We start from the raw sequence: 25264 nt of genomic DNA, 5'->3' as shown, positions 1-25264 counted from the left end.
GGTCTCTGAGTGTCCTGAAGCACAAGTCTAGGATCCCTGCCCGTTTTCCTGACACTTACACGGCTGTTTTGGTCCAGTATATGTGACTGCTTGTTTGCAAATTTTCAGAGAAGGGGCATTATTCTCCTTATTTATTAACTCTCATCTAGGGTTAACTTCTTTTGATAATTCAGATTCTTTCTCTTCACTGTGGAGAAATAGTTTCTCCGCTTTGTGACTTGTCTTTTTTAGCTTTTTTTTTTACAGCTGGAAGACAGCAAGGTGGCACCCTTGTAAAACAACCACTAATACTTTTATGGGCATTAGCCCTGTATTACCTGCATTTCTCCTAGTTTATAGGTGAAGATGTGAAGCTCGGAGAAGTTGGGTGACCTATTGGGGTCACAGGGGGCCTGGTCTTAGCCTGTGACCTTAGATTGAATCCCACATGTGATATGGTCCATCCATGAGACTCCTCTTGGTGGCCTTTTGTTGTTGTTTTCCTAACAAGAAGGCAGTTTATTTTGTCTATGGCTTCTCTTATTCTCAAAAGTTTTACTTATTGATTATTTTAATCCACACAGAATGATTAAGTATGTTTACTTACTTCTGCCTGTCTCCAGAAACTTTGGATCTATATATTTACTGGAAGCCTCTTAAAGGAGCTATAATTTTCTTTACAAATCTCTACAGAGATTTATCCTCAGAAGGCCTAATGGCAGTAGAGTGGAGCTCTGTGTCTCTCAGCCGCTTCATGGAATGGAAGTCTAGAATGATTAGTAGTCTCATCACCATTCTCTGTTGAGCTGCAAAGACAAATGGCTCTCACGGGCTTTAAATCTATTTGTGAAGATAGGACAGAGTTAAAACCATAAACAATATAAAGGCAAAATACTGATCCTCCTTCCAGCTGGAAGGGGGCCCTTATTACCTTAAACCTAGAAAATCCCTGAGTTAGGATTGCGCTGTTTCCCTGTGAGTCCTCTTGTTTCTCCCTGTCCCTTTTTCAGTCACACTGAGAGGCATCATGGGGCCAAGTCCACCCTCATGGCACCTCTTTTGGGAACCTGCTTTGACTTCCTGTGACTCCTCAGAAGTATGCCCAGTGGCCTGCCAAGCTTTTTTTCGGAGGGTACTCTGCCTCACAGAGCTTTGGTTTGCCAAACATGTGAGGTAGTCCCTGAGTATTGGGAATTCTCAGCACCCTGCCCAGTTCTCACAGATACAACCCAGGTGTTTGGGCTGCTGACCTGTACTTTAGCATACCAGGCTCCCCAAATTCCAGGGAACCTTTTGCACATCTAAACCAGCTTTTTAAAACCCTGCCTCCTTTCCCCCCACCAGCTAGTGGAGGCCTAGGGCAAGCATACCACAAATTCTCAGTGCTTGTCAGGAGGCTACACATTTGGAGGCTTCTACCTTCTTACTTGAAGCTTGGTGTTGGGCAAGGATGCCACTGAAGTGGATTATGTTTGTGGAGGGAATGCGTGCTTTTTAAAGGCCAAATTAGATTGCATAGGGAGTTACCTGTGTTTTCCCTCTGCATGAAGTAAATAGTGTTAGCACATGTGGTCAGGAGACCCAGCCGCTTCCTTGCTTCTTCAAATCTTCCTAGTCAAGGTGATGCTTTCCTAATGTTGGTGCTGTTCTGTATCCAGAGCTCTGCCCAGGGGACTGATAAGTGGACCAGTACTATACTCGGGCCCAGGGGCAAACATGCCTATAGATGCAACCCCCATGAAAGTCATTGGGGTTTTCATCCCCGCCAGACCCTGACATACTGTCGTCTTGGAGAATTTAAATCAAATTAGCCTAAAGTAAATTAAGGGCATGGCTAACTGCATCAGTGTCAGGATACAACAGGATTGTATTGCTTCCTTCAATATGAGAGAAATAGATTCTAGGCTACTTGGATTAATTTCATTTCCTTGGGAGAAGAAAACCTCAAATTTGTGTTCTGAGAAGATGGAGATATGGTTTGATAAAACCAGATTCTCTTTTCTGTATCCTTTGGATTTTATTTGGCCAATGAAAAATATTTCAGTTTTCAGGCCTCTAGAAGGAAAGAGAGCCCTACATTATCACAACTGAATACACAGCTTATTTCATGGTTTGAATTGTAAACAGAAAGGAAGTGGATGGTATTAAGCAACATTTGTAAACTTCCTTCAATGATTGTTTTCTATGGAGACTGCAGATGTGCCTTTTGGACACATTATTGGGTTAAACAAATGGAAGGTTGCAAGCTATCCCATTTTTAGTTAAAAGCTCTCTACACTCAGTAACCACATCCTTCCCCTGAATATGGCAATGGACCTGTTAAATAAATAGAAGAAAATCTTGATGCATACCCACAGGTCTTGTGCTAATTCAGTCTTAATGATGGCAGCTAACTTGTGCTTGCTGCTGCATTGCAGCTTACAGGCTGTGTTTTCTCTGTGGCTGATTGTAGGCAACATGAGGGCAGGAAATTGTATCTTCCTAGTTTTTGTATTACTGGTAGCTCTTGGCTGTGTCTTTCTGTCCTAGGTTTTCAGGAAATGATTACCAAATTGAATTAAACCAGCCTAAAGTAAAATGTTGAAGCAATGGAAGGGAAGAAAATTATATTTAAGCTTCATTGAGTAACTTCCAATAAAATCTGGTAAGCCAGTTTATTCCATGGTACAGTTGTAATGGCTTTGCAGTTCTCAGAGTAATGGGATCATCATGGAATATTTATTCTTGAAGTCATCTCTGTTTTATAAAGACAACCAACAAGACTATCTCTGTTAATAACACAGTAAATCCTTATAACAGACCACTAATTTTCCATCATCAAAACTTCTTATAAGTCACAGTTTAAGTTTCCATTCAACAAACATTTATTGGGCATCCACAGTGAGCTACAATTGTAAAGATGAGAATTTAAAGGTGGAATCTATAGGGCAAAGGGTTAAGAACGTATACTTGGTGGTCAGTTGATCTAAGTTCAAATTCCAGCTGTGCTGCTTTCTACCTATGCTATATTGGACAAATGATGCTGTGTATCTGTTTCTTCAACTGTAAGTTGGGTATATAATATCCTTACCTCGAAAGGTCATGATGATTAAGTGAGTTAATGCATGTAAAATGCCTTCTGTGCCTGGTAGTCAGAAACCACTCAATAAATATTGATTATTCTCGCCAAAGATGTGTTTCCTGACCTCAAAAGCCTGTCAGCCTAATAGAAAGACATTGTGACAAATGCCAGTCCGGCCTCAGGACATCTTGCACTTGCTGATCCTTCTGTCTGGAACATGCTTCACTTAGATTCTTTTGTAGCTTCCACTCTCCTCTCTGTTGGGCCTTTAATGCTAACATCTCAGTGAAGAGTTTTCCTTCACAACCCTATTTAACAATGACCATCATCCCTCTTTTTGGCACCCTATATTTTCATTTCCTGCCTAATTTTTCATCTTATTGTCATATAACAAAACATTACTTTTCTTATCTATTCTCTGTCTCCCCCTGCAGTCAAATGAAAGTTCCAGAAGGGCATGGATTTTGGTCTTGTCACCAAGACCGGTTTATTAGTGCTTGAAACCGTGTGTGGCTTGTACTAGGTGTGCAGGAATTATTTGTTTAAAGAATGAATGAAGAACCATTCATGGGAGCCTAGAGGAGGGCATGTACAGCTCTGCCTATGGGGATTAGGGGGCTTCACAGAGAGGAAACTGTTTGTGTTGCGTCTTAGACTAGCAGTTCTCATTTTTTTGTCCATAAAGACCACATGGAAAGTTACGTTCCTATGATTGATACCTGATTCACAGTTTCTAAGACACTGCCATATTCGTACTCCTTTCTTACAGTCAAGAAAGCCAATTAGAATTCAAGTCAGAGAGTGATACTATTCTTGAGATAAGGTCAAATCCACACTAATATTTATTTTAAAAGATAAACTACTTGCATACTTTATACAGTGATAATTTTTTAATAATAAAGATGTTGTGACTCATCTTCCCACTGGGATACTGAGAAGTGTATCTGAGGATGGGTAGGAGTTTTCCAGGCAGACAACCAGTGTGACAGCGTTTGAGACAGAAGAAACAGCGTGAGTGAAGGCACAGTGTGATTGTGGAACCACAAATAATCTGATATGACTAAAGAGAGGTTCCTGGGAGAGAAAGAGTGAGAGATGAGGCTGCCAAGGATTAAATTACGAAGGGTCTCATTTGCTAAACTAAATAAATTTTATCTAGAAGACAGAGGGAGATATTGCCTAGTTTAAGTGGGGTTGTGTTGTATTTCTAAACTTTAATTATTTTTATAACTTAATTTAAAAACTGAATAAGTAAATTCACATGGTACAATGTTCAAAAGAGCAAATACAGTAAGAAAGTCTTCCTTCTTGGGGACAATCGATATTTCTAGTATTTAACATGTATTTCTAGAGTGATTTTATGTATAGATAAGAAAATAATTTATTTCCTATTTTTATCCAAATGGCAGCAAAATTACCTATTGGAATACCAATATGCTTAACATTGCCCTTCTTAAAAGGACATTCAGTGAAGAAATGCTTGCATGACCAACTAAGATGATGATACCTGGTTTTGTACTTGAGAGATTATAGACCCAGAGCACATTCTCCAAGTTAGAGGATAGGAGATAGAATGAGGGTTAGACATGCCAAAACCATAGACATTCCAGTGACATGCCGAAGGGTCATTCCAGGGACATTCCCATAGAGGTCTTGAGGTCGGGAGGAATGCCTGGATTGAAAAGGTAGATTTGCAGGTCATTAGTGAATAGATGGTGGTTAAAGCCACGTTAATGGATGCAGCTGCCCAGGGAAAGGGGCTATATTGAGAAGAGAAGGAGGTCTAGAAAAAGCCTTAGGGAACAATTTCGCATAAAGAGAGGTGCTTTGGGAACCAAGGGAGGATAGTCTTTTCTCAATTGTTGTAGTAGTCAGTGTTCAAATCTGGTTAATATAAGGAGGAAAAAAGGTTATTAAAAGGATGTTAGGAACTCACAGAGCTTTTGGAAAGATCAGGAAAACATTTGGAGGCTACGTGGCCAGGAACAATGCCCCAAATCATGTTGTAGAATGAGAACAGGAATATACCACTGCTGCTGCTACTGGACATGGACCTGTAATATACACAGCTGATAAAACCATCAGGGGACACTGAATACCACTTCCAGAACACGATCCACTGCCTCTGGGAACTAGCAATACTGCCATGCTCTAACCAAAAGGGTCTTGTGTAGTTCCTCCATTAGGTACTATTCAGTTACTGGAGTGGGTACCTCTGATGGGCCAATTCTAGATCATGTGCTCATACTGTAGTTACATGGAAAAGCAGGTATTCTGGCATGCTCAGCTTGTGTGGTAGGAGACAGGATACACCTTGTAAGGTGATGATTCCTCAAACACAGGAAGACAGTTGAGATACTGTGTGGCCATACAGAATGTCAAATGTTCATTACAAGTGTCAAGTGCTGAACGTACAAAATTAGAAAGTCATTGGTGACCCTTGGGAAGGTAGATTCTGAGAAGCGGTAAGAGTGAACGTCTGATTGTGATGGATGGAAAAATAAGTGGTAAATGAGAAATTGAGCCGTTGTGTGTTGATTGTAGTTTTAGAAAGGAATGTTAGGAAGTTTGGCAGGGCAAATGTGGCAGGAGGGCAAGGAGCAAGGTTGTTAGAGCGGTGGGAAGAGAGTACTCGAAGTGATGTAACTAACAGAGTCTAGTGTGATACAAAAGGAAGTGGAATCTGCAGAGTTGATAGCTGGAAAAATAAAAAGAGATGAGGAATAGAGATATCAAAGAGAAGCCAAAAATTAGGTAGGATGGCGATAAGTGGAAAAGAGTGGGAGGCATGGAAAGTTGCACTCATCGTGTAGAATGCTCATGTGTAAATATTTCAGAGCTGGTGTGGTTTCCAGTGATGATGTGGAGTAAAGGTAAAGATCATTGGCAATGAGGAGGTCAAAGAATAGAGTGTTGAATGATTTTTCCCCATGGACATTAAAGTTTCCTGTGCTGACAGCAGGAGATTGACTGGGGAGCCAGGAGAAAAGATTCAGGGGCTATAAGGGAGGGACCAAGAAATTGGTATGCAAGATAATTAATGAAAATACTAAGTCTAATTTCTGGCACATTTGTAAGCATTAAACAGATGTCACCCATTCATAATTAGATAGCAGTAATGAGGATGTGGTATTGCTTGATGGCATGAATGTTAAGGGAGAGGAGAATTTTGGTTTTTGAGTGCCAAATAGCACTTGTTTGGAAGATGCAAGTGTAGAGCTTGAAAACTCTCTACTATTAACTCCAGGATGTAAGGGAGAAGAGGGAAAAAAAGCAGGGTGCTGGGGGAAAGCCAGGTTTCAACTAAAGCAAGAAGGTGGTGAGAACAACCTATGAAGATGCTGAGGTTGGGAATTTCTCTACACATGAAGATGGGTTCCAGAGGTCTCAGAGGGAAGCATTGAAAAGGAGGTCTTTAGCTGGAGGAGGATGCAGGGAAAGAGTAGTGATGAGTAATATGGGGTTGAAAGCAATCAGGAAACTTTAAAAAAAATTTTCCTGCAGAATTTGCTATGGATGTGATTGTGTCTCCATACGGACCTGGAAGCCTGTCAGAACTATCTATCAACCTGAAAGACTAAGTGGTTCTTTTCAGCAACACATTGTCATCAGTCTGTGACTGTTATTTCCCTGTCTATGACAGAAAAAATAAAATCGAGCAGAGAATTGGTGAACCTGGTTAGATGAGAAGACAATGTAAAGCCCAGTTTAAGGGAATGCTTTATTTAGGCCAAGTGAATGGCTAAAATTTGCTAGCTTGCACACAGATGAATCTAATAATTGCTAAATTTCCATTTCAATTTGAATTGCATCAGTATAACTACAACAGAGGTTACTGAGATTTACCAGCGCATTCTCTCCAGTCATAGATGTTGGCCTTCAGGGATAAAGCTCACTAAAATAGGTTCTCACTGTCTCTTCATCCATGTTGATCCAACTTGAAATTCTTGATTGTTCGTAATTGCAAATTTGTGTTAAAGAACTCTATGGAATTATTTGAAATGTGAGGTAGGTTTTCTTTTAAAATTATTTTTAATTGGCACATAACAGTTCATTTTTATGGGGTACAGTGTGATTTTCAATACATGTATACAATGTATACTGGTCAAATCAGTGTATTTAGCATATCAATCACCTCAAGCATTTATCACTTCTTTGTGCTAGGAACTCTTTTAGCTATTTAAAAACGTATAATAAGTTATTAACTGTAGTCACCCTGTAGTGCTATAGGATACTAGAATGTATTGCTCCTCTCAAGTTGTAATTTTGTATCCAATAACTGAACTCTCCCTATTCTCTCTCCCCTTTTCAGTCTCTGGTAACCATTGTTTTTGCTCTCTACCTCTATGAGAAAACCTTTTTACCTTCCGTATATAAGTGTGAGCATGTAATATTTATCTTTTTGTGCCTGGTTCATTTCATTTAACATAATGTGTTCCAGGCTCATCCATTTGTCATCCTGCAAATGACAGGATTTTATTTTATTTTTTTATGGCTGAATAGTATTTGTGTGTGTGTGACATTTTCTTTGTCCATTTATCTGTTGATGACACTAAGGTAAATTCCATATCTTAGCTATTGTGAACAGTGCTATAGTAAACATGAGTGCAGCTATCTCTTTGACATACTGATTCCCTTTCCTTTGGGCATAACCCAGCATTGGGATATCTGGATCATATGATGGTTCTATTTTTAGTTTTCTGAAGAACTTCCTTACTGTTGTCTATAGTGACTGAACCCATTTATATTGCTACCAGTAGTGTACAAGAGTTCCTTTTTCATCTCATCCTCACTAGCAATTGTTACTTTTTATCTTTTTGATAGTAGCCATTCTAACTGGAATGAGATGGTATCTCATTGTGGTTTTGATTTACATTTCCCTAATGATTAATGATGTTGAGCATTTTTTCATATACTTTTTAGATCATCCGCCAATTCTTTTTTTTTTTTTTGAGACAGAGTCTTGCTCTGTTACCCAGGCTGGAGTGCAGTGTCACCATCTCGGCTCACTGCAACGTCCACCTCCTGGGTTCAAGCGATTCTTCTGCCTCAGCCTCCCGAGTAGCTGGGACTACAGGCGCGAGCCACCCTGCCCAGCTAATTTTTGTATTTTTGGTACCATATTGGCCAGGCTAGTCTGGAACTCCTGACCTCATGATCTGTCCACCTTGGCCTCCCAAAGTGCTGGGATTACAGGCGTGAGCCACCGCGCCCAGCCCATCTGCCAATTCTTAATCAGATTATTTTAAATGTTTTGCTTTTGAGTTCCTTGTATATTCTAGATGTTATTTAAGGATATTCATCCTTGTTGGATGAAGAGTTTACAAATCCATTCTTTAGGTTGTCTCTTCACTCTGTGGATTGTTTCCTTTGCTTTACAGAAGCTTTGTAGTTTTATATAATCCCATTTGTCTCTTCTGGCTTTGCTACCTTTACTTTTGAGGGGTTACCTATAAAATCTTTTCCCAGACTAATGTCCTGAAACATTTTCCATAAGTTTTCTTACAGTAGTTTCATAATTTCTAGTCTTACATGTAGGTGTTTAATCCATTTCGAGTTGGTTTTTGCATGTGGTGAGAGATAGGAGTCTAGTTTCATCTTTCCGTATGTGGATATCCAGTTTCCCCAGCATCATTTATTGAAGAGACTGTCCTTTCCCCAATGTATGTCCTTGGGACCTTTTTTGAAAATAAGTTGGATGTAAATACATGGGTTTATTTCTGGGTTCTTTTTTCTATCCATTGGTCTATGTGTCTGTTTTAATGCCAGTACTGTGCTGTTTTGGTTACTATAGCTTTGTAGTAAATTTTGAAGTCAGTGTGATGGTTCCTGTTTCTAATAGTCTCTAATGATCCTTTCTATTTCTGTGTTATCCATTGTAATGTCACCTTTTTCATTTCTGATTTTATTTATTTGGGTCTTACCTCTTTTTTTCTTAGTTGGTTTAGCTAATGGTTTGTTGATTTTGCTTACCTTTTTTAAAAAACAACTTTTCATTTTATTTTTTTTTGTATGTTTTTAAGTCTCTATTTCATTTATTTTTGTTCTGATTCTTGTTGCTTCTTTCCTTCTACTAATTTTGTTTGGTTTGTTCTTGCTTTTCTACTTCCTTGAGTTCACTGTGAGGCTGCTTATTCAATGTCTTTCTGCTTTTTTGATGTAGCTGTTTATTGCTATAACCTTCCTGCTTAGTATTACCTTTGCTGTATCCCATTGTTTTTGGTATGTTGTGTTTCTGTTTTCACTTATTTTAAGAAAATTTTAAATTTCCTTCTTAATTTCTTTAGAGATCCATTGGTCATTTAGGAGCATGTTGTTTAATTTCTATGTATTTGTATAGTTTTCAAAGTTGCTGTATTTATTGATTTCTAGTTTTATTCAGTTGTGGTATGAAAAGATACTTGATATGATTTAATTTTTAAAAACTTCTCATGACTTATTCTGTGGCCTAACATATGATCTATCCTGGAGAACGTTCGATGAAATGTGGGTAAATGTCTATGAGGTCTGTTTGGTCTGTAGTGCAGTTTAAATCTGATGTTTGTTTGTTGATTTTCTGTCTAAATGATCTATCTAATGCTGAGAGTGGGATGTTGAAGTCACCAACTTGTATTTTATTGGGGTCTATCTTTTCTTTTAGATCTAGTAATATGTGCTTTATATCTATGAGAGCTCCAGTGTTGGGTGCCTATATATTTACAGTTATTATATTGTCTTGCTAAATTAATTCTTTGATCATTATATAAGGAACTTCTTTGTCTCTTTTTACAGTTTTTGGCTTAGAGTTTATTTTTTCTTACATAAGTGTGCTACTCCTGCTTGGTTTTGATTTCTGTTTGCATGGAGTATTTTTTTTTCCATCCTTTCTTTTTCAGTCTCTGTGTATTTTTACAGGTGAAGTGGGTTTCTTTTAGGTAGCCTGTAGTTGAGTCTTGGTTTTTTATTCATTCATGCAGTGTATATCTTTTAATTGGGTAATATAATACGTTCACATTCAAGGTTATTATTGATAGGTTAGTACTTCTGTTATTTTTGTTGTTTTGGTGATTTAGATATTCCTCATTTTCTCTGTTACTGTTTATCTTTGTGGTTTGGTGGTTTTCTGTAGTGACAAGGTTTAATTTCTTTTTCATTCTCATTTGCATATCTCCTCAGCCAGTAAGTTTTATACTTTCATATGTTTTTATCATAGTAGTTATCATCCTTTCTTTTCTAGATGTTGGACTCTCTTAAGCATTTCTCGTAAGAAATGGTGATTCCCTGATATGTGACTTGAAGCTTTTTCTCTTGCTGTTTTTAGAATTCTATCTTTGACTTCTAACAGTTTGACTATAATGTGCCTCACAGATAACCCTTATTGGGTTGAAACTATTTGGGGACTGTCGAACTTCCTGGATGTGGGTGGATGTCCATATCTCTCCCAAGATATGGGAAGTTTCCAACTATTATTTCATTAAGTAGGTTTTCTTAAGTATCTTTTCACCTTCTTGAATTTACATAATGTAAAAATTTATTAACTTAATGGTGTCCCATAGACTTTCTTCATTACTTTTTATTTGTTTGTCCTCTGGATTACTTCAAGAGGCTTGTCTCAAGTTCAGAAATTGTTTCTTCTGCTTGAACTAGGTCTGTTGTTGACACTCTGGATTGTATTTTTTATTTCGTTCACTGAGTTTACCTCCAAGATTTCTGTTTTGTTCTCTTTTATGGTATCTATCTCTTTGTTGAATTTCTCATTTAGATCATGAGTTGTTTTTCTTAGTTTTGCTGAATTATCTATCTGTATTCTTTTATATCTCACTGAGTTTATTTTGTTTTAATTTTTAAAAATTTTATTAGGTTTCTGGGGAACAGTTTGTGTTTGGTTACATGAACAGTTCTTTAGTGGTGATTTCTGAGATTTTGGTGCACCCATCACCAGAGCAGTGTACACTGTATCCAGTGTCTAGTCTTTTATCCCTTACTACTCTCACCCTTTCCCCTGAGTCTCTAAAGTCCAATGTATCATTCTTATGCCTTTGCATCCTCATAGCTTAGCTCCCACATATGAGCGAGAACATACAATGTTTGTTTTTCCATTCTTGAGTTACTTCATTTAGAATAATAGTCTCTAATTCCATCCAGGTTGCTGTGAATGCCATTATTTTATTCTTTTTTATAGCTGAGTAGTATTCCATGGTATATATATTCAGCACACTTTATCCACTTGTTGATTGACATGCATTTGGGCTGGTTCCATATTTTTGCGATTGCAAACTGTGCTGCAATAAACGTGTGTGCAAGTATCTTTTTCGTATAATGACTTCTTTTCCTCTGGGTAGATACCTAGTAGTGGGATTGTTAGATCAAATGGTAGATCTACTTTCAGTTCTTTAAGGAATCTCCACACTGTTTTCCATAGTGGTTGTACTAGCTTACAGTCTCACCAACAATGTGAAAGTGTTCCCTTTTCACTGTATCCTTGCCAATGTCTGTTATTTTTGATTTTTTTATTATGGCCATTCTGTAGGAGTGAAGTACGCATTGTGGTTTCCCTGTAATTAGTAATGTTTAGCATTTTTCCATATGCTTGCTGGCCATTTGTATATCTTCTTTTGAGAATTGTCTATTTATGTCCTTAGCCCACTTTTTGATGAGATTGTTTTTTTCTTGCTGATTTGTTTGAGTTCTTTGTAGATTCTGGATATTAGTCCTTTGTCAGATGTATAGATTGTGAAGATTTTCTCCCACTCTGTGGATTGTCTGTTAACTCTGCTGCTTATTTATTTTGCTGTGCAGAAGCTTTTTAGTTTAATTAAGTCCTACCTATTTATCTTTGTTTTTGTTGCATTTGCTTTTGGGTTCTTGGTCATGAAGTCTTTGCCTAAGTCAATGTCTAGAAATGTTTTTCCAATGTTATCTTCTAGACTTGTTATGGTTTCGGGTCTTAGATTTAAGTCTTTGATCCATCTTGAGTTGATTTTTGTATAAGGTGAGAGATGAGGATTCAGTTTTATTCTTCTACATGTGGCTTGCCAATCATCCCAGCACCATTTGTTGAATAAGGTGTCTTTTCCCCACTTTATTTTTTGTTTGCTTTGTCAAATATTGGTTGTCTGTAAGTATTTGGGTTTACTTCTGGGTTCCTTATTCTATTCCATTGGTCTATGTGCTTATTTTTATACCAGTACCATGCTATTTTGGTGACTATGGCCTTATAATGTAGTTTGCAGTTAGGTAATCTGATGCCTCCAGATTTTTTCTTTTTGCTTAGTCTTGCTTTGGCTATATGGGCTCTCTTTTGATTCCATAAGAATTTTAGGATTTTTTTTTCTAGTTCTGTGAAGAATGATGGTGATATTTTGATGGGAATTGCATTGAATTTGTAGATTGCTTTTGACAGTATGGTCATTTTCATGATATTGATTCTACCCATCCATGAGCATGGGATATGTTTCCATTTGTCTGTGTCGTCTATGATTTCTTTCAGCAGTGTTTTGTAGTTTTCCTTGTAGAGGTCTTTCACCTCCTTGGTTAAGTATATTCCTATGTATTTTACTTTATTTTTTTGCGGTTATTGTGAAAGGGATTCAGTTCTTGATTTAATTCTCAGCTTGATTGCTGTTGGTGAATAAAAGAGCTACTGATTTGCGTACATTAATTTTGTATCTGGAAAATTTGCTGAATGCTTTTATCAGTTCTAGGAGCTTTTTGGATGAGTCTTTTTAGGGTTTTCTAGGTATATGATTATATCATCAGCAAACAGTGACAGTTTGAGTCCCTCTTTATTGATTTGGATGCCCTTGATTTCTCTCTTGTCTGATTGCTCTGGCTAAGTCTATCAGTACTATGTTGAATAGAAGTGGTGAAAGTGGGCATCCTTGTGTTGTTCCAGTTCTCATGGGGGAATGCTTTCTTTTCCCTGTTCTGTATGATGTTGGCTGTGGTTTGTCATACATGGCTTTTATTACCTTAAGGTATGTTCCTTCTATGCAGATTTTGCTGAGAGTTTTAATCATAAAGAGATGCTGAATTTTGTCAAATGCTTTTTCTGCATCTATTGAGATGATCGTGTGATTTTTGTTTTTATTTCTGTTTATGTGGTGTATCACATTTATTGACTTGTGTATGTTAAACCATCTCTACATCCCTGGTATGAAACCCACTTGATCATGGTGGATTATCTTTTTAATATGATGTTGGATTCTGTTCATTAGTATTTTGTTGAGGATTTTTTAATCTGTGTTCATCAGGGATATTGGCCTGTAGTTTTCTTTTTTGGTCATGTCCTTCCCTGATTTTGGTAGTAGGGTTATACTGGCTTCACAGAATGATTTACGGAGGATTCCCTCTTTCTCTATCTTTTGGAATAGTGTCAGTAGATTGATATAAATTCTCAGAATATCTGATAGAATTCAGCTGTGAATCCATCTGGCCCTTGACTTTTTCTTGGCAGAAATTTTTAAATTATTTCAATCTCGCTACTTGTTATTGGTCTGTTCTGAGATTCTGTATCTTCCTGGTTAAATCTAGGAAGATTGTATTTTTCCAGGAATTTATTCATCTCCTCTAGGTTTTCTAGTTTATGTGCATAAAGGTTTTCACAGTAGCCTTGAATAATCTTTTGTATTTCTGTGGTATTAGTTGTACTATCTCCCGTTTCGTTTGTAATTGAGCTTATTTGGGTCTTTTCTTTTTTGGTTAATCTTGCTAATGGTCCATCAATTTTATCTTTTCAAAGAACCATCTTTTTGTTTCATCCTTTTTGTTTGTTTCATTTAGTTCTGCTCTATCTTTGTTGTTTCTTTTCTTCTGCTGGGTTTGGGTTTGGGTTTGGATTGTTCTTGTTTGTGCGGTTCTGTAAGGTGTGACCTTAGGTTGTCTATTTGTGCTCTTTCAGACTTTTTGATGTAGACACTTACGGCTATGAACTTTCATCTTAACACTGCTCTTGCTATATCCCAGAGGTTTTGATAGGTTGTTTCACTATTATTGTTCAGTTCAAAGAATTTTTAAATTTTCTTCTGGATTTCATTTTTGACCCAGTGATCATTCAGGAGCAGGTTATTTAATTTCCATGTATTTGCATGGTTTTGAGGGTTCCTTTTGGAGTTCATTTCCAATTTTATTCCACTGTGGTTTGAGGGAGTACTTGATATAATTTAGATTGTCTTAAATTTACTGAGACTTGTTTTGTGTCCTATCATATGGTCTGTCTTGGAGAATGTTCCATGTGCTGAATGTGTATTCTGCAGTTGTTGGTTAGAATGTTGTGTAAATATCTGTTAAGTTTATTTGTGGTAGGGTTGACTTTCTGTCTTGATGACCTATCTAGTATTGTCAGTGGAGTATTAAAGTCCCCCACTATTATTGTGTTGCCATCTATCTCATTTCTTAGGTCTAGTACTAATTGTTTTATAAATTTGGGAGCTTCAGTGTTAGGTGCATATATATTTAGAATTGTCATATTTTCCTGTTGGACAAGGCCTTTTATCATTATATGGTGCCCCTTTTGTCTTTTTTTAACTGCTATTGTTTTAAAGTTTGTTTTGTCTGATATAAGAATAGCCACTCCTGCTCACTTTTGTTGACCATTTGCATAGAATATCTTTTTCCACCTCTTTACCTTAAATTTATGTGAGTCCCTATGTGTTAGGTGAGTCTCCTGAAGACATCAGAAATTTGGTTGGTTAATTCTTATCCATTCTGCCATTCTGTATCTTTTAAGTGGAGCCTTTAGGTCATTTACATTCAATGTTAGTACTGAGTGAGATTTGAGATATTATTCTATTCATCATATATTTGTTGCCTGAATATATTTTTTTTCCCATTGTGTTATTGTTATATAGGTCCTGTGAGATTTGTGCTTTAAGGAGGTTCTATTTTGGTGTATTTCAAGGATTTGTTTCAAGATTTAGAGCTCCTTTTAGCAGTTCTTGTAGTGATGACTTGTTAATGGTGAATTCTCTCAGCATTTGTTTATCTGGAAAAGATTGCATCTTACCTTCATTTATGAAGCTTAGTTTTGCTGGATACAAAATTTTTGGCTGATAATTGTTTTGTTTAAGGAGGCTAAAAATAGGATCCCAGTTCATTCAAGTTTGTAGGGTTTCTGGTGAGAAATCCGCTGTTAAGCTGATAGGTTTTCCTTTATAGGTTACCTGATGCTTTTGCCTCACAGGTCTTAAGATTCTTTCCTTTGTCTTGGCTTTAGATAACCTGATGACTGTGTGCCTAGGCAATGACCTTTTTCCAGTGACTCCTCTTGGTGTTCTTTGAGCTTCTATTATTTGGTTGTCTAGATCTCTAGCAAGGCTGGGGAAGTTTTTCTTGATTATTCCCTCAAATATGGTTTCCAAACTTCTAGATTTCTCTTCTTCCTCAGGAATACCAATTATTCTTAGGTTTGGATGTTTAACATAGTCCCAAATTTCTTGGAGGCTTTGTTCATTTCTTAAAATTCTTTTTTCTTTTTCTTTGTTGGATTGGGCTAATTTGAAAGCCTTGTCTTCAGGCTCTGAGGTTCTTTCTCCTGCTTGTTCAATTCTATCCTGAGACTTTGCAGTGCATTTTGCATTTCTCTAAGTGTTTCTTTCATTTCCAGAAGTTGTGATTGTTTTTTAATTTATGTTGTCTATTTCACTGAAGGATTCTCGTTTCATATCCTGTATTATGTTTTTGATTTCTTTAAGTTGGACTTCACCTTTCTCTGGTGCCTTCTTGATTAGCTTAATAATCGACCTCCTGAATTCTTTTTCTGGCAATTCAGAAGTTTTGTCTTGGTTTGGATCCATTGCTGGTGAGCTGGTATGATCTTTTGGGGTGTCACAGAAGCTTGTTTTGTCATATTACCAGAATTGTTTTGCTGGTTCCTTCTTATTTGGATTTACTATGTCGAGGGGAAGTTCTGGGATTCAAGGGCTGCTGTTCAGATTCTTTTGTCCCATAGAGTGCTCCCTTGATACAGTGTTCTCCCACTTTCCCTAGGAATGAGGCTTCCTAAGAGCGAAACTGCAGGGATTGTTTTTGCTCTTCTGGGTCTGGTCACCCAGTGGAGCTACTGGGCTCCGAGATCATACTGGGGAGTGTTGGCAAAGAGTCCTGTGATGTGATCCATCTTGAGGTCTTATAGCCATGGATACCAGCGCCTGCTCCAGTGGAGGTAGCAGAGGATTGAAGTGGACTCTGAGGATTCTTAGTTGTGTGTGTGTGTGTGTGTGTGCATGCGTGCATGTGTGCGTGCATTTTTTGAGATGTAGTTTTGCTCTTGTTGTCCAGGCTGGAGTGCAATGGTGCGATCTCGGCTCACTGCAACCACTGCAACCTCCACCTCCTGGGTTCAAGCGATTCGCCTGCCTCAGCCTCCTGAGTAGCTGGCATTACAGGCACCTGCCACCATGCCTGGCTAATTTTTTGTGTTTTCAGTATAGATGGGGTTTCACCGTGTTTGCCAGGCTGGTCTCAAACTCCTGACCTCAGGTGATTCACCCACCTCAGTCTCCCAAAGTGCTGGGATTACAGGTGTGAGATTGTGTTTTTGTTGAGTGTGCTATTTTTTGTGTTGGTTGGCCACCAGCCAGGAGATGGCACTTTCAAGACTACATCAGCTGCGGTCCTTTAGGGAGGATAAAAACTTGCCCAGGGACACCTGGTTAAGTATTCAGGTTTCTCAGGTGGTGGGCAGTACCATAGGGCTCCCAAGAGATTATGACCTTTGTCTTTGGCTACCAGGGTGGGTAAAGAAAGACCACCAGCTGGGGGCAGGGATAGGCATGTCTGAATTCAGTCTCTCCTTGTGTGAGGCTTGCTGCAGTTGCTGTGGGGGTTGGGAGTGTGGTTCCCAGTCCAGTGGAGTTATATTCCCAGGGGGATGATGGCTGTCTGTGCAGAGTCATACAGGTCACCAGGGAAGTAGGGGAAAGCTGGCAGTCACAGGCTTCACCCTGTTCCCATATAGCCCTCAGTCCTAAAGGCTGGTCTCACTCTCACCATGTCCCCCCTAACAGCACTGAGTCTATTTCTGGGAAGCAGGTAACCAGGGCTAAGAACCTGCCTGAGGCCGTGAGCCTCCCCACTGAGAAAGCAAGCTGACTCACAGGTTTTTGGCATATCAAGGAACCTGTAACAGTGATCAAGTTCCGTCAGAGGGTCTGTGGATTTTTTGGCTTTGCTGGTATATTCCTGCAGTAGTTCTTGGAGCAAAAGTTCACAGTGTGAGTCTCCACACACTGCTCTGTCCATCCAAGTGGGAGCTGCAAGCTAGTCCTGCCTCCTGTCTGCCTTCTTAATCCCAGTGGATCCTCACTGAGTTTCTTTAAGAGCATTATTCTGAATTCCTTTTTAGACATTTTATAGATTTCCTTTTCTTTTGGGTCTGTTACAGGAGAATTATTGTGTTCCTTTAGAGGTGTCATGCATTCTTTCTTTTTCGTGTTTCCTGTGTTCCTACATTGATATCTGTGCATCTGGTAGAATTGTTACCTCTTCCAGTTTTATGGAGTGGCTTTTGTAGGGAAGGACTCTTCTGTAAGTATATCCTATAGCATCAGTTGGGTAGGGCACTTTGGCTTTCATTTGGGTGAGTCCAGGAGTGTAGTCTCCAAATAGGTTTTTTTGTTTGTTTGTTTGTTGTTTTTGTTTATGTTTTGGCTGTAATCAACATCAATGGTATCTGTGAGTGCCTCGGTGGCCTAGACTACAGTTGTTAGTGGAGGCAGTTATGTGGCTTTTCTGGGGGTTGGAGCTGCCTGACAGGCAACCCTGGAAGTGCACATCATGTACAGTGGCTCCACTGGTCATGGAGACAGCGTTGCTGGTGGTGATATGTCCCAGGTGTAGGCCAGTCCCTGGTTCCACAGTGTGCAGAAGCTCTGACAGCCAAGGGGTGAGGTGTGTTTTCTGATGCAAGAAGTCTCATGTTTTTAGTGTACTAAAATAAAATAAAAATATTTGGAGTATTCTTTTTTATTTATCTCATCTACTGAACTCAGGCAAGTAAAGAAAAAAATCTCAAATTAATAGCTTAAAATGCTTTTAAATAACTAGAATTCCAGCTGCTAATGCAGTAAAAGAGAACTAATGCAACAACCGTGTAGTAGAGTATCAGTGTACAGATAGATAAACAACACAATGAAAAAAATGCTTGTTTTTTATTGTTTCAGGGGCTCTTTATAACAAGAAAGAATTGTATAATAATTCAAACTTAAATTTAGTTGAGAAAATATTGAAGACCCTTTCTGCAAAGGCACTGGGCTCTAGACCTTGTATGGGTATATTCATTCCCTAGGGCTGCTGTAGCATGTTACTGCATAAATTTATTCTCTTACAGTTCTGGAGGCTAGAAGTCTAAAATCAAGGTGTTGGCAGAGCCATGGGGAGAATCTATTGCATGCCTTTCTCTTAGCCTCTAGTAATGATGGCAATTTTTGGCATTCCTTAACTTGAAGATACCTCCCTCCAATCTGTATCTGCATCACTCCAGTCCTTGTATCTGCATCTGTTACATACTATTTTCCCTCTGTATCCATCTCTTCTCTTCTTATAAGGACACCAGTAATACTGGATTAAAGATCTACCCTATTTCAGTATGACCTCATCTTAGCTAACTATACCTGCAATGATCCTTTTTCCAAATGAGGTCATATTCTGAGGTTCTAGGAAGGACATAGATTTTTGTGGGGACCTTATTTAACACAACACATGCTGAATACATGGGGCTTCTAAAATGAATAAAAAGTGGCTATTGCCTTCAGAGAGGTATAGTTCCTGATGTAGTTGGGGAAATAGGTACAGGAAATTAATGCAAGGCAATGTGTTCAAGTGATAACGAATATAGAATACTTATGGACACATGGAGGAGTTGGTACTTGGTTGGAGTTGGTGACAAACCTGAAGACTCACTAGTATGCAAAACAGGAATGCTGAGCATTCTGGGCTGAAGGACCAGTCCGAGCAGGCACAGTCGTACAATTGTGCCTCCACAATGTGGGATGCTTGCAACACTTTGAGTGTATGGCTAGAGGATAGCATGGCCTTTGGCTAGTAATTGCATGGACTGTGGTGGCCACAGAGGAAGGATGGAGAAAGGACGAAGTAAGAGGGAGATAAGAAAGATGATGGGACCCCCAATGGCAGTTTATCTCTATAAATGACTGCCACAGAAGTCTGCTCTTCAGAGGTAGTAGGAGTGGGAGTGGTCTAGGAGAGGCTGGATGACCATTTCTTAAAGGTGGTCTAGAGGACATTGCTGAACTCAGAGGAATTGGCCTAGGTGAATTCTATGCTCCCTCTTAGCTCTCCAATTCTGCAATTATTAGGCAGAAATATATTTTCAGTTATCATGTCTTGTATCTCTCACTATTATTATGCTTTTGATTCTTCCTCATTTTCTCCCTATTGAGCACCTTCCATATTCTAGGTGTTGGAGATACAATAGTGAACAAGAAGAAAAAGACACTGTCGGTTTAATCTCTTCTCTATAGCATTAGCACAAAGAGTACATAGTGGGTTCTACATAAATGTTGCTTTGAACTGAATACAAGTAAGGAAAAATGACAAGGCCGTTTTGCCCTGGGCAGTAAGTTCTGCTTCAGAGTAGAACTGTTTGAAAGATGATTTCAGGGACCTCCTTATGAGGAGGTGGAGAGTAGGTGGCTGCTTATGTGGTGTTTGATTTCTGAGTCATCAAAAACACTCCTTTGCCTCCCAAAATATCTCCTCCATGCAGGCTGTGGGTACTTTTAATTCCACTGTTGGAAGTTGGTTTCCCAAGGTTTTCTCCTCTGTTAGAATGTAAATGCCTATAAAGAGAGGATATCCATTTACCCTCATTAGTCTTTTGTGCTTTAGTATAAGGGATTTTCTCAGCCTTTTTTACATAGTGGGTTTTTGAGAAAAACACACATAGGGGAAAAAGAGACCCAGAGGAGGAATATTGGGCATGCCAAAAGTAAGGTTTGTTAAAAACGGTTTGGATGAGACTGACCCTGGAGATGTAGTTCCTTGGCCTACAAAAATCTATTCTTATTCTTGCATCTAGCCATTTGTTGGTGTATGTTGGACAAGAATGGTTGAACATTTTATGGCTACGAACTTGTCAGTTTTTTTTTAAAGGGCAATAAATCTCACCTCTTCCATCCTCACCTCAACAAAAATAATTTGTGTGGCAACCTGATATATGGTCTGTATTGACAAGGCTATGCTACGTATGGTTTACGTGTTCACATGACAGAGGGGTTCTGTATTTGTCAGGGAAGGCAAATACTAGCTGCTGTAACAAATGTTCCCCAAAGTTCCAGTGGCTTATTTCAGAGGTTTCTTTCTCATTTACATCACAATACAATTCAAATTGATTTTGGGGGAAGGGATGTTCCACATAGTCCTTCCGGGACCCAGGCTCTTTTCATGCTATGGGTCCACCTTCAATGTGTGGCCTCACAGTCATGCTAGACTCACCTGGAAGATGTGCTAGGGGAGAAGAAGCATGTAGAGAAAGCACACTTATTAACTGCCATGGCCTGGAAGTGACATATTTCACTTCACATTCCATTGGCAAGAACTAGTCCCCAGGAACTACCCAGATGGAAGAAGCTGCAAAATATAGTTTAACTGTATCCAGGAAGAGGAAAAGCCTCTTGGTGGATCTCTGGCATAGGTTCATCAAAAAGCTTTTGTACATTTTCCTTTTGTCTGTGACATAACTTGACCCTTGGAGTGTTGTCATTAAAGGGACAGTGGACAAGAGAGAATAGCAGTAACATTGAAACTGTTAGTGTTTAAAATAGTGAAAAGTAATTCAATCTACTTAGTGAAGGACATCATCCTTTCTTGCATTTTTGCTATTTAAGGGAGGACAAAGTCTTGACTCAAATGTCTGTTTTGTTTGCTTGTTTATTTGCTTTGTAATGGAGGTAGAAAAAAGCTAACAGAAACTTCACTTGCATACATCTTGGAATCACGTTAGAACACCTTAGGTTTGGGGTTTTAAATGATATGGCTTCTGCAATATGTTTCAGCTATCTTTGGTAATAAGAGTATGTTAGTGTATGGAGAAGACTTAGAGATCCTCAGTCCACCTCCCATTGTCTAGAGAAGAGAACCGAGAGGTAGCTGAATTATCCAAATTCACAGCAAGTTAGTGGTTTATATTGGTCTCAGACCCCATTTTCCAGGTTTGTACTCAAGTGTTTTCTTCACTACCACAATGTTGTTCCCTAGAAAACTACTATTTGGAGAATAGACCTGGCTTGGTGTGATCAGTGGATGCCAGCCAGAAGGGAAGAGGCTTGACCAGGTGAAATCGGAAGGTTCCTTCTAGCTTTTAGATTCCTTGACTGATTGTATTTAAGTAGGTGGTGTCTGATTGTATAATCCCTGGCCTGACAGAAGTGATATGGCCTTCTAAGAATTTATAATGTTTCTGAGGAAACAGAATCTCAGTTCTTTATTCTTCTCAGCTATTTCTTTATTTTTAGCTTTTCAAAAACTGTATTTGTTTTTAAATTTATAAACTTATTTTTTAAAATTATAAATAATATTATAGAAATTAAGTAAATATAACAAAAATATATACAAAACATAAAATTACCTGTAATTTCGTAACTTGCTAATGCAGCAATAACCTCTTAATATTTTGGTGTACTTCCCAACCATTTTCAGTACATATATATTTGCATATTTATGCACAATATAATTTGGATGAAATGTTATGCAATATGAAATAAATGTTATGTAACCCTTAAACTTTTTTCATATTATGCAATATCTCATTTCTGTGAGATGAAATATTACACAACCCTTAAAATTTGTTAAAGTGAGTAATGATATGGAAAGATGCCCACATATATTTATTTATTATGTACAATATAATTCTAATTCTATTTGTTTTGTCTGCTTGCTTACTTGCTTTTTAATGGAAGTAGAAAATGCTAATGGGAATTTTCATTTCATACATCTTGGAATAAAATTCTAATTTTACTTTTTTTAAGGGTTGCATAATATTGCATCTCATGGAAATATACTATGCTTAAAATAATGGCCCAAGTGGGGCGGAGGGGACGAGAGTAGTATCTTTGGTTCTTTGGCCCTGACGCTGTGTTCCTCTTCTCCCAGGGCATCAGCAGCCTGTTCAGCTCTCTAAAAGTTGTCCGGCTGCTCCGTCTTGGGCGAGTGGCCCGTAAGCTGGACCACTACATTGAATATGGAGCTGCTGTGCTGGTCCTGCTGGTGTGTGTGTTTGGGCTGGCTGCACACTGGATGGCCTGCATCTGGTACAGCATTGGGGACTATGAGATCTTTGACGAGGACACCAAGACAATCCGCAACAACAGCTGGCTGTACCAACTAGCGATGGACATTGGCACCCCTTACCAGTTTAATGGGTCTGGCTCAGGGAAGTGGGAAGGTGGTCCCAGCAAGAATTCTGTCTACATCTCCTCGTTGTATTTCACAATGACCAGCCTCACCAGTGTGGGCTTTGGGAACATCGCCCCATCCACAGATATTGAGAAGATCTTTGCAGTGGCCATCATGATGATTGGCTGTAAGTATGACAGTGCTGGGTGGGGTGGTAAGGTCATGCTGTTTGGCCATCTCTTCTGTTAGCTGGAAATAGGGCAATGACTATAGTGCCAGCAGGATCAGGGGACTAATAACTTAAAACAAGGGAGAGATTTTTTTAAAGACTAGGCTTATAGTTACTTTGATAATTAAAGCAGTATATGCTTACTGCAAAAAAATTTAGAAAATACAAAAGAGTGCAAATTAGAAAGTAAAGACTATCCATAATTCTACCTCTCAGAGATAACTACTAATACTGTTGGTGTCTTCCCTTATAGACTATTTTCTTTGCATATCTGAATACATATAGATTTTTATAAACTTAAAATGAGACCTTACTGCATACACACTTTGGTAAACTATTCATAGAACAGTGAGTTATGGAAGTCTTTTCATGTCAATTTTTTTCTTTTTAATAAAAATTGTATATATTTAAGGTATGCAATGAGATGTTTTGATATAGTGAAATGATTATGACAGTGAAGCAAATTAACATATCCATTCCTTTACATCATTACCTTTTTTTTGGTGAAAGCACTTGAAATCTGCTCTCCCAGCAAATTTCCTGTAGGCATTACAGTATTATTAACTATATCCATCTTGCTACATGTCAATTTGAACATAGCTCTAGATCAGCATAGTCTAATATAGTATGAGAAAAAGAATGTATGAAAAATGAATGCAAAACATCTCATTAATTATGTTTTATATTGATTGTATATTGAAATGGTAATATTTCTGGGATGTATCGGTTAAGCAAAATATTCTCTTAGAATTAATTTGTTTCATTTTCCTTTTAAAAGTAGCTCCTAGGAAAAATTTAAATTTAATCATCTGGACAGTGCTGGTCTAGATCAACATTTTTGATGTCTTGCTTGATGGGAAATGTTCCAACTCAAAAAAAAATCCACAGACACAGAGGGAAGAAAGGCTCTTGTTCAGTTGAGAAGTAATAGGTTATTGGAGTAACTTCATTGGATTGAGAAACAACCTTAGTTCTTGAGAAAGATACTTAGATCTTATTGACTTACTGACCGTTGTATAGCTGTTCTATTGCTGAATGTAGAAGCAACTTGTGGCTGCAGACAACAATGAATTCCCCTCATTAAAGGGAGTCTTATGTAGGAAGGGACCTAACTGGGATGGAGAAAGCAAACAAGTTTGAGTGGATTGGACTCATTGTGAAACTGCCAAGTGCACCCTGTGGGCACTTCAATGACAAATTGAGATGTGAGAAGACAGTCCTCTGGTGCAACTTCAGTTTAGACAGGTCTGAGCACACGTAAAAACTCTTGGGTTCTTGTTTCAGTAGGCAGAAACTGTTTCTCTTGATGTACTCCTTTAGGATGGAGTTGACAAATTGTTATACCGCCCAGGGAAACCTGAGGCTTCAGCCCGCCTTGCTTTGTCCAGCTGACCAGAGATTCAGCATGCCGCTTTGTGAGTGGGTTTTATTACCTCAAATTGTCACATTTGCTGCTTGGTACCTCCTTTTTTGCAACAGCCTCATCATGTCTGATGGAGTCCTTTCATAAAAGCCCTCTCTGCGGGCAGAGTTTTCCTGAGAGTATTTAAGGAATGTGTCTAAGGGGGTAATTGATTTGTGCGAAGTATGTGCCTATGGAGCTTTGGGTTTGTTCCTTACTTTAAAATGGGTTTTAATAGAGATGATTGCCTGGCCATGGAAAGCAGTGTTAAGGATCTGTGGGTGGCTAATTGCTTCATCTTAATTAGAATTTGAGGTGCTTTCTCATGTCACAGAAAAGGATTTAAGATCTTTTCTCTTCTGGAACTGTTTCAGCCTTAACTGCATGTATTTCCTAGGCAGTGCTTACTTACAGCATTTTTGTAAGCCTTGGGGCTCACAAAATAAACAACCAGATGCACCGTGCTTAGGACATGATTTGATTTCCTTCTCTTAGAGGGAGGGAGAGATGAGCCACTTTGTCAATCGAAATACCTTGTTATATCCATTACGGAAAATTTGCTAAGAGTGGTCATTTAGGAAATGGGTCCCATTTTATGGACTTGCAAAAGGCTTTCAAATATGAGATTTCCCTGCAACTTCTTACCTGGAAGAAAATAGTTCTGGTGGCATGGTGGCATATAGTAAGGATAAGCAGTTGGGTTTTGTTTGTTTGTTTGTTTGTTTTTCCCAAAATGATTCATCTATGGAAAGCACAATTTCTTGGGTATGGTCTCCAGGGAAAACTTCAATTATTACCGCCTCTTTTCTCTTCCCACCTTCTGAGAGTCAGGTGATCTCTCTCTCTTTCTTTTTTTCTCTCTGTCTCTTTCTCTCTCTGTCTCTCTTCTCTTTCTCTTCTCTCTTATCTCTCTCCCTTCTTCTTCTTCTCTCTTCTCTCTCTCTCTCTTTTTTTTGAGACAGAGTCTCACTCTGTTGCCCAGGCTGCAGTGCAATGGTATGATAGGCTCACTGCAACCTCTGCCTCTTGGGTTCAAGTGATTCTCCTGCCTTAGCCTCCCAAGTAGCTGGGCTTATAGGCCCGTGCCATAACACCTGGCTAATTTTTGTATTTTTAGTAGAGATGGGGTTTCACCATGTTGGCCAGACTGGTCTCGAACTCTTGACCTCAGGTGATCCACCTTCCTCGGCCTCCCAAAGTGCTGGAATTACAGGTGTGAGCCACCACGCCCAGCCCACTTCTTTTTTTAAAAAGGTAAAAT

The 25264-nt window shown here is 38.7% G+C and overlaps 1 protein-coding gene across 2 annotated transcripts in view; it reads left to right on the top strand.

Annotated features, from left to right (window-relative positions):
* KCNH1 (potassium voltage-gated channel subfamily H member 1) overlaps positions 1–25264 on the top strand; it is a 453746-nt gene that overhangs the window by 177550 nt on the left and 250932 nt on the right. For both annotated transcript variants that reach the window (XM_015116791.3, NM_001267017.1), the window contains 1 exon segment: positions 22130–22559. In XM_015116791.3, coding sequence (XP_014972277.1) covers positions 22130–22559 — 430 coding nt within the window.

The sequence above is a fragment of the Macaca mulatta genome, chromosome 1, assembly GCF_049350105.2.
Source record: "Macaca mulatta isolate MMU2019108-1 chromosome 1, T2T-MMU8v2.0, whole genome shotgun sequence".
Lineage (NCBI taxonomy): Eukaryota > Metazoa > Chordata > Mammalia > Primates > Cercopithecidae > Macaca > Macaca mulatta.
The sequence above is the reverse complement of the archived record's forward strand: the minus strand, read 5'-3'. Positions and strand labels throughout refer to the sequence as shown.